The sequence below is a fragment of the Thalassophryne amazonica genome, chromosome 9 (assembly GCF_902500255.1).
Source record: "Thalassophryne amazonica chromosome 9, fThaAma1.1, whole genome shotgun sequence".
NCBI classification, from domain to species: Eukaryota; Metazoa; Chordata; class Actinopteri; order Batrachoidiformes; family Batrachoididae; genus Thalassophryne; species Thalassophryne amazonica.
The window spans coordinates 89,690,245-89,703,605 of NC_047111.1; the positions used below are offsets into that span (position 1 = coordinate 89,690,245).

General features: G+C 41.6%; 1 protein-coding gene across 10 annotated transcripts in view; it reads left to right on the forward strand.

Moving 5' to 3' along the window:
* Positions 1 to 13,361, forward strand: part of npas2 (neuronal PAS domain protein 2) — a 107,221-nt gene that overhangs the window by 60,098 nt on the left and 33,762 nt on the right. For 8 of the 10 annotated variants that reach the window (XM_034178732.1, XM_034178730.1, XM_034178738.1 and 5 more), the window contains exons 3-6: positions 260 to 316; positions 10,279 to 10,335; positions 10,900 to 11,054; positions 11,261 to 11,352. In XM_034178732.1, coding sequence (XP_034034623.1) covers positions 260 to 316; positions 10,279 to 10,335; positions 10,900 to 11,054; positions 11,261 to 11,352 — 361 coding nt within the window. The remainder of the gene's footprint in view (positions 1 to 259; positions 317 to 10,278; positions 10,336 to 10,899; positions 11,055 to 11,260; positions 11,353 to 13,361) is intronic. The other 2 variants (XM_034178734.1, XM_034178733.1) reach the window with 2 other exon arrangements.

Sequence of the window (13,361 nt, forward strand, 5' to 3'; positions counted from 1 at the left end):
ATTTGTGTAGGCCATGTTATGCTGTGGCTGGATTGTAACAAATAGACTATAATTGGCTGCAGGCTCATATAATACTAGCATGTGATGGACTGCTACTGATGCACCAGGTTAGCTCCTTTCAGTTTTTTTCTTTCCTTGTTTAATATATTGTAAAACCTGATGTACAAGTTAAGGCCCATTTTAAAGTCTACACAGACATATCACTCTTCTTCGCAACTTTACAGTCTATATTCATTAACTTTAAATTTTCTGTTTCCAGCACCAGTAGCTGTGCTGAAGATTTAATTGATGAAGATGAGAAGGACAGAGCAAAAAGGTATAAAATCCCGCATTCTGTGGTGATGGGGCATTTAAGACAATATAACCGATTAAAATTACAGGATAAGAGATGAAGAAAGATGTACAGATGAGGACAAATTTATTCCCCCCCCCCCCCCCCCCCAGGAAATTTAATATTTTCTTCAAAATTTTCCCAAGTGCATTTTTACCAGAGCAGAAGGTTTTCAACCCAGCATTTCTAAACATCCTTGTTTTAATTTGGATGCTTACATTATTTTACTTTGCAGAAGAAACAAGGTTGTTTCACAAAAATCAAAAACTGCAAGGGGCAGAATATTAGCCCTCTTAAGAACTGACATTTTTTTTTAAAATCATAGCACAAACCAATGTTATGCAATGATGTGCTTCAACCTTGAAATGCTCAGAGCTTGCAAAATCAACTAACATTGACGATTATTTTTCCAGTGTACACAAAGTATAAATCTTCCTTAAGGGTTTGAGCTATCAAGCATTACATGCCACGAGGCCATGCCAAACAGTAATAATTTAACATTAACGATTTATGTACAGATCAAACATAAATAGACACTTCTCATTTCTTATGTTTTATGTGTTTGTCAAGTGGTGTTCCCTTATCACATCCACTGCATATTGTACATCAGGCAGTAACAGACATCACAGTGTGTCCTGTTACCTACATAAGGACATTTACATTCCAAAACAAGCAAGATGGGGAAAAATGTGCGTTGAACAAATATTGGATGTGTTGGGGAAAGTGTAGTGACACGGACCACAACAGGGGGCGAAAATGATACGGTCAATAGATGAGCCAAAAGGTAACAATTAATGTTGTGAATGTGCACAACGATATACAGACAATCACAGAATCTGATAGCAGTCAATACACAACGGTGACGTGTGGGCAGGCTCGAGGATAGAAAACGTCTGTCCTGAGAAGAGCCGGAACCACACGATTTCCACCGCCACCGAACCTGGTGAATACTGGAGCCGCCAAGTCCCGAATTCCCAGGTGGTCACTGTCCCCGACTGTCGGATCTGGTACTGCTGGCGAGGAGCACAAACAGTGAGATGTGTGTGTGTGCACACCCAGTAACAAAAACAGTCAGAAGGCGGAAAGTCACCTCCACCTCTAATCACACACTCATGCAGCTCCTGTTAAATCACTTATCTGGCTGGAGTGTGAAGCGAAGCCGTCGCTGATCACACTTTACGCCAATCCCACAGATAAGGAAACGCCACAGGAATACGGCTGCAAAGAAATTCAGATTATTACTCAATGTTTAAGTCAGCAGAGACAATTACCTCACAGGTAGATGATATCTCGGCAGCGATGGTGGAGATGACATCCGGCTTTTATGGAGTGGATGATGAAGTGGAGATGGGTGACAGCTGTCATGAGTGATGAGTGGACAGCTGTCAACCCCGGCTGTGTCCGTGGCGGGCAGCGCCCTCTCGTGCCTGAAGCCCGCACTTCAGGCAGGACGCCCTCTGGTGGTGGGCCAGCAGTACCTGCTCTTCTGGCGGCCCACACAACAGGATGTTACTTAACACAGTGTAGACAAAATGCGTTATCAAAAGGACATGGATAGAAAACTGAACTGTGGATTTTTGCAGGAAGCCCTCAATGTGTGGTGTGTATTTAAAGGACTTAAATTCCAAAAAACAATCATGATGGACAAATAAACATGCATTGGACACCAGCATGGACTCCCAAATATTTGTATTGTCAATTGTGTCAGTAGCATGGCCCAAGTAGAGGGTCACCCCTTTGAGTCTGGTCTGCTTGAGGTTTCTTCCTCAAATCATCAGAGGGAGTTTTTCCTTACCACTGTCACCTGTGTGCTTGCTCTAGGGGTTGGTAAGGTTAGACCTTACTTGTGTGAACCACCTTGAGGCAACTTTGTTGTGATTTGGAGCTATATAAATTAAATTAATTGAATTGAAAACTGGACAACATATTGGATGATATTTGATGCAGGTGAACAAGGATTGCTGGCTGACAACACTGGAAACACGACAATAAAAATGTTGTGAAAGCCTTATATAAGTAGTTGTTAATAATAATTGTTATGGATTCAGCTAACTTGAGTCAAAATAGGACCCTAAGATGTAGGACAGCAGGACTCGGAGGTGAAGGCAAAACCCAAGGAGTTTAATATTCCAATGTGACAGTGAATGACTGAGGTGACAAGGCAGTCCCATGTGGAAACATATTGAACATACCACAAATGACTGGGTGAAGAAACAAATGATGAGGTAACAGAAAATGGCTGTCAAAACCCACAGTGGGGAGTAACACTTATGAAACAGAATAATCAGGTGACAACGGACAGACCGTGTGACGGGAGACGAAGGCAAATGTAATCAACTGGCAAAGGAAAGATGACTGGAGTGGCTTGAATAAACAGACTAATAATAGGTGCAATAATTAGGCAGGCAGAAACACGTGTTAACTACACAAGGGGTCAGCAAATTGAGACATCTGACAGAACATGGAAATAACCAAACAGTGAACATCAATCAATCAATCAATCAACTTTTTTTTTATATAGCGCCAAATCACAACAAACAGTTGCCCCAAGGCGCTTTATATTGTAAGGCAAGGCCATACAATAATTATGAAAAACCCCAACGGTCAAAACGACCCCCTGTGAGCAAGCACTTGGCAACAGTGGGAAGGAAAAACTCCCTCTTAACAGGAAGAAACCTCCAGCAGAACCAGGCTCAGGGAGGGGCAGTCTTCTGCTGAGACTGGTTGGGGCTGAGGGAAAGAACCAGGAAAAAGACATGCTGTGGAGGGGGGCAGAGATCGACCACCAATGATTAAATGCGGAGTGATGCATACAGAGCAAAAAGAGAAAGAAACAGTGCATCATGGGAACCCCCCCACAGTCTACGTCTAAAGCAGCATAACCAAGGGATAGTCCAGGGTCACCCGATCCAGCCCTAACTATAAGCCTTAGCGAAAAGGAAAGTTTTAAGCCTAATCTTAAAAGTAGAGAGGGTATCTGTCTCCCTGATCTGAATTGGGAGCTGGTTCCACAGGAGAGGAGCCTGAAAGCTGAAGGCTCTGCCTCCCATTCTACTCTTACAACCCTAGGAACTACAAGTAAGCCTGCAGTCTGAGAGCGAAGCGCTCTATTAGGGTGATATGGTACTACGAGGTCCCTAAGATAAGATGGGACCTGATTATTCAAAACCTTATAAGTAAGAAGAAGAATTTTAAATTCTATTCTAGAATTAACAGGAAGCCAATGAAGAGAGGCCAACACGGGTGAGATATGCTCTCTCCTGCTAGTCCCCGTCAGTACTCTAGCTGCAGCATTTTGAATTAACTGAAGGCTTTTTAGGGAACTTTTAGGACAACCTGATAATAAAGAATTACAATAGTCCAGCCTAGAGGAAATAAATGCATGAATTAGTTTTTCAGCATCACTCTGAGACAAGACCTTTCTGATTTTAGAGATATTGCGTAAATGCAAAAAGGCAGTCCTACATATTTGTTTAATATGCGCTTTGAATGACATATCCTGATCAAAAATGACTCCAAGATTTCTCACAGTATTACTAGAGGTCAGGGAAATGCCATCCAGAGTAAAGATCTGGTTAGACACCATGCTTCTAAGATTTGTGGGGCCAAGTACAATAACTTCAGTTTTATCTGAGTTTAAAAGCAGGAAATTAGAGGTCATCCATGTCTTTATGTCTGTAAGACAATCCTGCAGTTTAGCTAATTGGTGTGTGTCCTCTGGCTTCATGGATAGATAAAGCTGGGTATCATCTGCGTAACAATGAAATTTAAGCAATACCGTCTAATAATACTGCCTAAGGGAAGCATGTATAAAGTGAATAAAATTGGTCCTAGCACAGAACCTTGTGGAACTCCATAATTAACTTTAGTCTGTGAAGAAGATTCCCCATTTACATGAACAAACTGTAATCTATTAGACAAATATGATTCAAACCACCGCAGCGCAGTGCCTTTAATACCTATGACATGCTCTAATCTCTGTAATAAAATTTTATGGTCAACAGTATCAAAAGCAGCACTGAGGTCCAACAGAACAAGCACAGAGATAAGTCCACTGTCCGAAGTCATAAGAAGATCATTTGTAACCTTCACTAATGCTGTTTCTGTACTATGATGAATTCTAAAACCTGACTGAACCTCTTCAAATAGACCATTCCTCTGCAGGTGATCAGTTAGCTGTTTTACAACTACCCTCTCAAGAATCTTTGAGAGAAAAGGAAGGTTGGAGATTGGCCTATATTTAGCTAAAATAGCTGGGTCAAGTGATGGCTTTTTAAGTAATGGTTTAATTACTGCCACCTTAAAAGCCTGTGGTACATAGCCAACTAACAAAGATAAGTTGATCATATTTAAGATTGAAGCATTAAATAATGGTAGGACTTCCTTAAGCAGCCTGGCAGGAATGGGGTCTAATAAACATGTTGATGGTTTGGATGAAGTAACTAATGAAAATAACTCAGACAGAACAATCGGAGAGAAAGAGTCTAACCAAATACCGGCATCACTGAAAGCAGCCAAAGATAACGATACATCTTTGGGATGGTTATGAGTAATTTTTTCTCTAATAGTCAAAATTTTGTTAGCAAAGAAAGTCATGAAGTCATTACTAGTTAAAGTTAATGGAATACTCAGCTCAATAGAGCTCTGACTCTTTGTCAGCCTGGCTACAGTGCTGAAAAGAAACCTGAGGTTGTTCTTATTTTCTTCAATTAGTGATGAGTAGAAAGATGTCCTAGCTTTACGGAGGGCTTTTTTATAGAGCAACAAACTCTTTTTCCAGGCTAAGTGAAGATCTTCTAAATTAGTGAGACGCCATTTCCTCTCCAACTTACGGGTTATCTGCTTTAAGCTACGAGTTTGTGAGTTATACCACGGAGTCAGACACTTCTGATTTAAAGCTCTCTTTTTCAGAGGAGCTACAGCATCCAAAGTTGTCTTCAATGAGGATGTAAAACTATTGACGAGATACTCTAACTCTCTTACAGAGTTTAGGTAGCTACTCTGCTCTGTGTTGGTATATGACAATAGAGAACATAAAGAAGGAATCATATCCTTAAACCTAGTTACAGCGCTTTCTGAAAGACTTCTAGTGTAATGAAACTTATTCCCCACTGCAGGGTAGTCCATCAGGGTAAATGTAAATGTTATTAAAAAATGATCAGACAGAAGGGAGTTTTCAGGGAATACTGTTAAGTCTTCTATTTCCATACCATAAGTCAAAACAAGATCTAAGATATGATTAAAGTGGTGGGTGGACTCATTTACTTTTTGAGCAAAGCCAATAGAGTCTAATAATAGATTAAATGCAGTGTTGAGGCTGTCATTCTCAGCATCTGTGTGGATGTTAAAATCGCCCACTATAAGTATCTTATCTGAGCTAAGCACTAAGTCAGACAGAAGGTCTGAAAATTCACAGAGAAACTCACAGTAACGACCAGGTGGACGATAGATAATAACAAATAAAACTGGTTTTTGGGACTTCCAATTTGGATGGAAAAGACTAAGAGACAAGCTTTCAAATGAATTAAAGCTCTGTCTAGGTTTTTGATTAATTAATAAGCTGGAATGGAAGATTGCTGCTAATCCTCCGCCCCGGCCCGTACTACGAGCATTCTGACAGTTAGTGTGACTCGGGGGTGTTGACTCATTTAAACTAACATATTCATCCTGCTGTAACCAGGTTTCTGTTAGGCAGAATAAATCAATACGCTGATCAATTATTATATCATTTACCAACAGGGACTTAGAAGAGAGAGACCTAATGTTAATAGACCACATTTAACTGTTTTAGTCTGTGGTGCAGTTGAAGGTGCTATATTATTTTTTCTTTTTGAATTTTTTTGCTTAAATAGATTTTTGCTGGTTATTGGTGGTCTGGAAGCAGGCACCGTCTCTACGGGGATGGGGTAATGAGGGGATGGCAGGGGGAGAGAAGCTGCAGAAAGGTGTATAAGACCACAGCTCTGCCTCCTGGTCCCAACGCTAGACAGTCACAGTTTGGAGGATCCAAGAAAATTGGCCAGATTTCTAGAAATGAGAGCTGCTCCATCTAAAGTGGGATGGATGCCGTCTCTCCTAACAAGACCAGGTTTTCCCCAGAAGCTTTGCCAATTATCAATGAAGCCCACCTCATTTTTTGGACACCACTCAGACAGCCAGCAATTCAAGGAGAACATGCGGCTAAACATGTCACTCCCGGTCTGATTGGGGAGGGGCCCAGAGAAAACAACAGAGTCCGACATTGTTTTTGCAAAGTTACACACCGATTTAATGTTAATTTTAGTGACCTCCGATTGGCGTAACCGAGTGTCATTACTGCCGACGTGAATTACAATCTTACCAAATTTACGCTTAGCCTTAGCCAGCAATTTCAAATTTCCTTCAATGTCGCCTGCTCTGGCCCCCGGAAGACAATTGACAATGGTTGCTGGTGTCGCTAACTTCACATTTCTCAAAACAGAGTCGCCAATAACCAGAGTTTGATCCTCGGCGAGTGTGTCGTCGAGTGGGGAAAAACGGTTAGAGATGTGCACGGGTTGACGGTGTACACGGGGCTTCTGTTTAGGGCTACGCTTCCTCCTCACAGTCACCCAGTCGGCCTGCTTTCCCGACTGCACGGGATCCGCCAGGGGGGAACTAACGGTGGCTAAGCCTCCTTGGTCCGCACCGACTACAGGGGCCTGGTTAGCTGTAGAATTTTCCACGGTGCGGAGCCGAGTCTCCAATTCGCCCAGCCTGGCCTCCAAAGCTACGAATAAGCTGCACTTATTACAAGTACCGTTACTGCTAAAGGAGGCCGAGGAACAACTAAACATTTCACAACCAGAGCAGAAAAGTGCGGGAGAGACAGGAGAAGCCGCCATGCTAAATCGGCTAAAGCTAGTAGCTACGCAACCTAGTGGATTCCTAAAAACACGCAAAGTGAATAATGTGTAAATAATTTAGAGGTGATTCAGCAGAAGGAGTGCTTTAGTTAAGGCACCAGACAGGCCATGAAGCAGCACAAGTAACGCACGGCAACAGCGAACGCACGACAACGGTGCAAAAATAAAATAAAAATCCACTAGACAGGCTGTGGAGCAGCACAGGTAACGCACGACAACAGTGGTAAAAAATAAAATAAAAATCCACTAGACAGGCTGTGGAGCAGCACAGGTAACGCACGACAACGGCGGCAAAAAATAAAATAAAAATCCACTAGACAGGCTGTGGAGCAGCACAGGCAACGCACGACAACGGTGGCAAAAAACAAAATAAAAATCCACTGGACAGGCTGCGGAGCAGCACAGGTAACGCACGACAACAGTGGTAAAAATAAAACTAAAAATCCACTGGACAGGCTGTGGAGCAGCACAGGTAACGCACGACAACGGTGGTAAAAAAAAAATAAATAAATAAAAATCCACTAGACAGGCCGTGGAACAGCACAGGTAACGCACGACAACAGTGGTAAAAAATAAAATAAAAATCCACTAGACAGGCTGTGGAGCAGCACAGGTAACGCACGACAACGGCGGCAAAAAATAAAATAAAAATCCACTGGACAGGCTGTGGAGCAGCACAGGTAACGCACGACAACGGTGCTAAAATAAAATAAAAATCCACTGGACAGGCTGTGGAGCAGCACAGGTAACGCACGACAACAGTGCTAAAAAATAAAATAAAAATCCACTGGACAGGCTGTGGAGCAGCACAGGTAACGCACGACAACGGTGCTAAAATAAAATAAAAATCCACTGGACAGGCTGTGGAGCAGCACAGGTAACGCACGACAACAGTGCTAAAAAATAAAATAAAAATCCACTGGACAGGCTGTGGAGCAGCACAGGTAACGCACGACAACGGTGCTAAAATAAAATAAAAATCCACTGGACAGGCTGTGGAGCAGCACAGGTAACACACGACAACAGTGGTAAAAAATAAAATAAAAATCCACTGGACAGGCTGTGGAGCAGCACAGGTAACACACGACAACGGTGCTAAAATAAAATAAAAATCCACTGGACAGGCTGTGGAGCAGCACAGGTACGACAACAGTGCTAAAAAATAAAATAAAAATCCACTGGACAGGCTGTGGAGCAGCACAGGTAACACACGACAACAGTGCTAAAATAAAATAAAAATCCACTAGGCAGGCTGTGGAGCAGCACAGGTAACACACGACAACAGTGCTAAAAAATAAAATAAAAATCCACTGGACAGGCTGAGGAGCAGCACAGGTAACGCACGACAACAGTGCTAAAAAACAAAAATCCACTGAACAGGCTGTGGAGCAGCACAGGTAACGCACGACAACAGTGCTAAAAAATAAAATAAAAATCCACTGGGCAGGCTGTGGAGCAGCACAGGTAACACACGACAACAGTGCTAAAAAATAAAATAAAAATCCACTGGACAGGCTGTGGAGCAGCACAGGTAACGCACGACAACAGTGCTAAAATAAAATAAAAATCCACTAGGCAGGCTGTGGAGCAGCACAGGTAACGCACGACAACAGCGCTAAAATAAAATAAAAATCCACTAGACAGGCTGTGGAGCAGCACGACAACAGTGCTAAAAAATAAAATAAAAATAAAAACGAAAGCGTTAGCAAGCTAGCTAGCTTGCCAACGCTGATGAAAGTTAGCTGATAAAAGTGCTCCGTCGCGATGTTTCGACCGTTAGAGGTCTTCTTTAGGCGTTGGAGCACGGTGAAAAAGTAAAAAAAAAAAAAAAGTAAAAAGTAAAAAAGTCTTGAAAAAGACTGTTAATTCAAAGAACTCAAACAGCTCAGTTCAAACAGCTAACAGATACAGCAGAACACCGCTGTGCTCCGGAACAGGAAGTCACAGGAAGTCAGGAATGTTGATGTTGGCAATCTGAACATGACCAAAGACATTAACCAAAAACACACAAAATGCAAAACAACCATGGAAAAACAAGACAACATGATAAGTAATAAACAACTCAGACATCGGTTCAATAAAAACCGGGTAAAACCCAAACCCTAACAACATAGAATACACACAGAGAAAATAAAGTCAGGACTAAAAATTCATTATTTGTTTTATATGACACCTAAATAGATCCATCCATCCATCATCCATTTTCTTCCGCTTCATCTGAGGTCTGGTCGCGGGGGCAGCAGCTCAAGCAAAGCCGCCCAGACTTCCCGATCCACACACACCTCCCCCCAGCTCCTCCGGGGGTTTACCTAAATAGATCGTCATTTGATAATTTACTTAATATTAGACAGGTTTCTTCTTTTAGCAGGAGTGCGAGCACAGCAGTTCGCTTTGCTTTTCACGCAACCGTCGACACTGTCAGGTTCAGCGAAAGCCACTGATGAGCTCAGCAGGTTGTGTGGAGCACACATCTGCTTTCTTAATTCCAGTAAAACAACTTGTCCAATTCTTCAACCGACAGCGTTGCTGCCAAAGATGTTCCTGCAAACACTGCGGGTGCAGGATGTAGCAACCTCGTATCATGGAAGCATTTTTACAAAAAGTGATTGGAAGCTTGCAGTAGAGCAGAATGTACACTGAAAAAAATGATACTTTGGATCAACTTAAAAAAATTGATGTAATTTGTTACAGCTAATTTTTTTTAGATTCTCACAATGTATATTTTAAGATTTTGTAAAGTGATTCCAGCAGATTTAAACTGGAAACCACAATTTTCCATTAGACCGATGTAAATAAGTACTTTGAATGAAGTGCACTGTGTTTCAGTTTTTTCAGTGTATGGGAACAAAGTGTGATAATGCTGTGTGTTGGACTTCTACTGAAACACCAGATTAGCTGCTTTCACTTTCTCTCTTTCCTTGTTTAATAATTTATTCTGAAACCTGAGGTAAACTAAAGCCCCATTTGAAAACATTCACAGACATAAATTGCTTTTCTACTGCCTTTTCTTGACAATTTTTGAAACTACATTTATTGACTATAAAATTTCTGTTCTGGTTCCAGCACCAGCAGCTGTGTGGAAGATTTAATTGACGAAGATGAGAAGGACCGGGCAAAAAGGTAAAAAGAAAAAAAAGCAAATAAATCGGCATACTGTGCATGTGGCAGTGATGTGGCATTTGATCTTATTCACCTATATAATAACATGAATAGTATAAAACGTAAAGGAAGATGCATAAAAGTTGATTTAATCTGTAGGAAGTGGGACTTTGGATGTACTGTATCAACATTATTATCATACTATATTTGTTTGATTGTCTGTCTGTCTATCTGAGAATGTTCCAAAACTCTAAATAATGAGGAAAAAACTTAATGTGAGTTAATGCTTGATATTTGTATTGTAGAATAAATTAAGTTTTTAAAGTAATAGTAAGTTGTTTTTTTTTTGTAAGTGACTAACTAATTATTGCATTAGTGTACTTTCTTGTTTCTGTGAATATGATGTGCTCCAATGCTCGTCGTGATGCATGTTAAATGTACTTTGTGTAGCTGTATGTGGGGACATGTATTTGGAAACTCGTTGCCTGTTCTACAAGTGCAAAGATTCAGTGCATTGTGCCTTGGCTGAGATTTCATGTGTGATTCACCTTATTTATAATTGTCCTTCTCTGTTCACTGCTTAAGGGCATCCCGTAACAAATCAGAAAAGAAAAGAAGAGACCAGTTCAATGTGCTCGTCAAGGAACTATGTACTATGCTGCAGGGTCAAGGCCATCCACGCAAGATGGACAAATCCACCATACTGCAAAGAACCATCGACTTCTTGCAAAAACAAAAAGGTAGCGAAACTGTGGCATATTCTGCATGCTTCATCAGTTAATTCTGTTTTCAAAAATTAATGATAGATTTGGTTTGAAACTATCATGTTTTTGCCTGCAGGCACACCTTTATACATTGCAGCCTCCAGTGTCTTTGCCAAAAGTGGTGTTGTTTTGTAACCTTTTATGAGATTGAATCTTTCCATTTCATCTTTCATCTGTTCCAGACATAACTGCGCAAAGTAAAACTTGCGATGTCAAACAAGACTGGAAGCCTTCGTTCCTCAGTAATGAAGAGTTCACTCAGCTGATGCTGGAGGTAAAACCCAGGGTGATGTACTTGCAGAACAATCCAAGCTGAGTCATGATATTCACAAATTGACGAGTTCATATTTTATGATAAACACACTCACTGCAAAATGTTTTATTCTGGTATCCTCATATATTTGTAGATGTGTCACTAAATGGGCAAATGTAAATGTCATCACATGATATCAAGATGATTAAGATAACTTCAGTTACTTTTAAGATCCCATGGTCTTGGGATTGGCACTACAGCCGCCGTGAAATTTATTGCAAAGCTCAACACCTGAAAAGAAAATCTCTTGTTTCTGCACTCTGTGGGGGTGTTGCTGCCTTCCTTTGCAGAATGTGCCAAATTAGGATTTTAAATGTAAGCGCTAACTGAGGTAGATACGTATTTACGACAACAAATACTTTGAGGGAAAATGTGTCTAAAAAAATGGAAAAAATAGAACTTCATCCTAACAGCAATATCCATTAGAGGTTCTATGAATTATTTTCTACCAGTAGTTGTCAGACTAGTTCTACACTTGTGCAAGTAAATAAAGCCTCCCTCCTCAGCCACTCCTCTTCAACCCTCCCTTCTCGGTCCTTTGCACTGAGTACAACTATTGGGAGTTGAAGCCTTTCAACAGTTCAAATAACTCTCAGAATGGAACATGCCAGACTCATGTGGCTTTTAGTCTGAACATGGTATTGCCAAGAGGGAGTTTTATCCTCTAAATGCAATATTTGGACATATTTCACGAAGTCACTGCCATACAGCATCTTGAAAAATATTCAGTAGCTGTGCAATGAGTAGTGACAACTGCTGCCTTTTTAGATACATGGGGAGAGGGAACAGTTTTACAGGACGAGACTCAAACTAAGACCGGGAATGTGAATGGGGGACAGAAAAGGTCAGAGCACAGAGGGAGTGTTGCTTGTTTCTCTACACAGGACACCTTTAATCCACTAAATCAGGGGTGCCCAAATTCTTCCTATGAAGGGCCAAAAATAAGTCTGCATGGACGGCCATGGGCCAAAAATAATATTAATGTTCAGTGTATATTTTGTACAAAATTAACATTTGAAATCTAAAACTGAATTTCAATATAATAAAAAGGCTTCTCCTCCCGAGTGACCGAGCTCCTCACCCTGTCTCTAAGGGAGTCGAGCCGCTGCTCCTCCACATCGAAAGCAGCCAGCTGAGGTGGCTCTGGCATCTTTTTCGGATGCTCCCTGGACGCCTCGCTGGAGAAGTGTTCCGAGCACATTTTATCTGGGAAAGGCCCCGGGGAAGACCGGGTTATTCTCCCGAGTTAGACGAGGGTGAATATCTTTCATTGTGGGTGACGGCATGGACGGAGGGACTCAGAAAATGCATACCGCACGACAAATGCATGTTATTTACATTATTATCACTTACTGAGATACACAACACATAATGCGTACATAAAATGTTGGCTCACTTTAACTTTTGTGGTGTCAGCTGGCCCACGCTGCTCTCCAAATTTGGCAGTGCGTCCTCATCAAGCTGGCTGCTTTAGCTGCTGTTCATTGTCGTACTATCCATGAGAAAATCATCCGGAATATCCATATTGGGACCAACACATACTTCTCGCCTTTTTATCTTTTCCTCTGCGGACAGTTCTTGGACTGGGCGCTATGATGTCATTTGTTTACGCACAGTGGGCGGGTATAGTCAGGTAGCATCGATGTAAATCTACGCTACTGGCCTAGCAACGCCTCGGTAAAGTGATAATAATAATACAATAACATGCTTTTTGAGGGCGGTATGCATTTTCTGAGTCCCTCCGTCCATGCCGTCGCCTGCAATGACAGATATTTGCCCGAGTTAGACGAGGGCGAATAGCTGTCATTTTGGGCGACTGGGCATGAACATCGGGCCCAGTCAGGCATGTTATTTGCATTATTATCACTTTTTACTGAGATACACAACACATAACGCGTACATAAAAAGTTGTCTCACTTTAACTTTTGTCATGTCGGCTGCCGCGCACTGCTCTCCAAATTCGGCAGTGT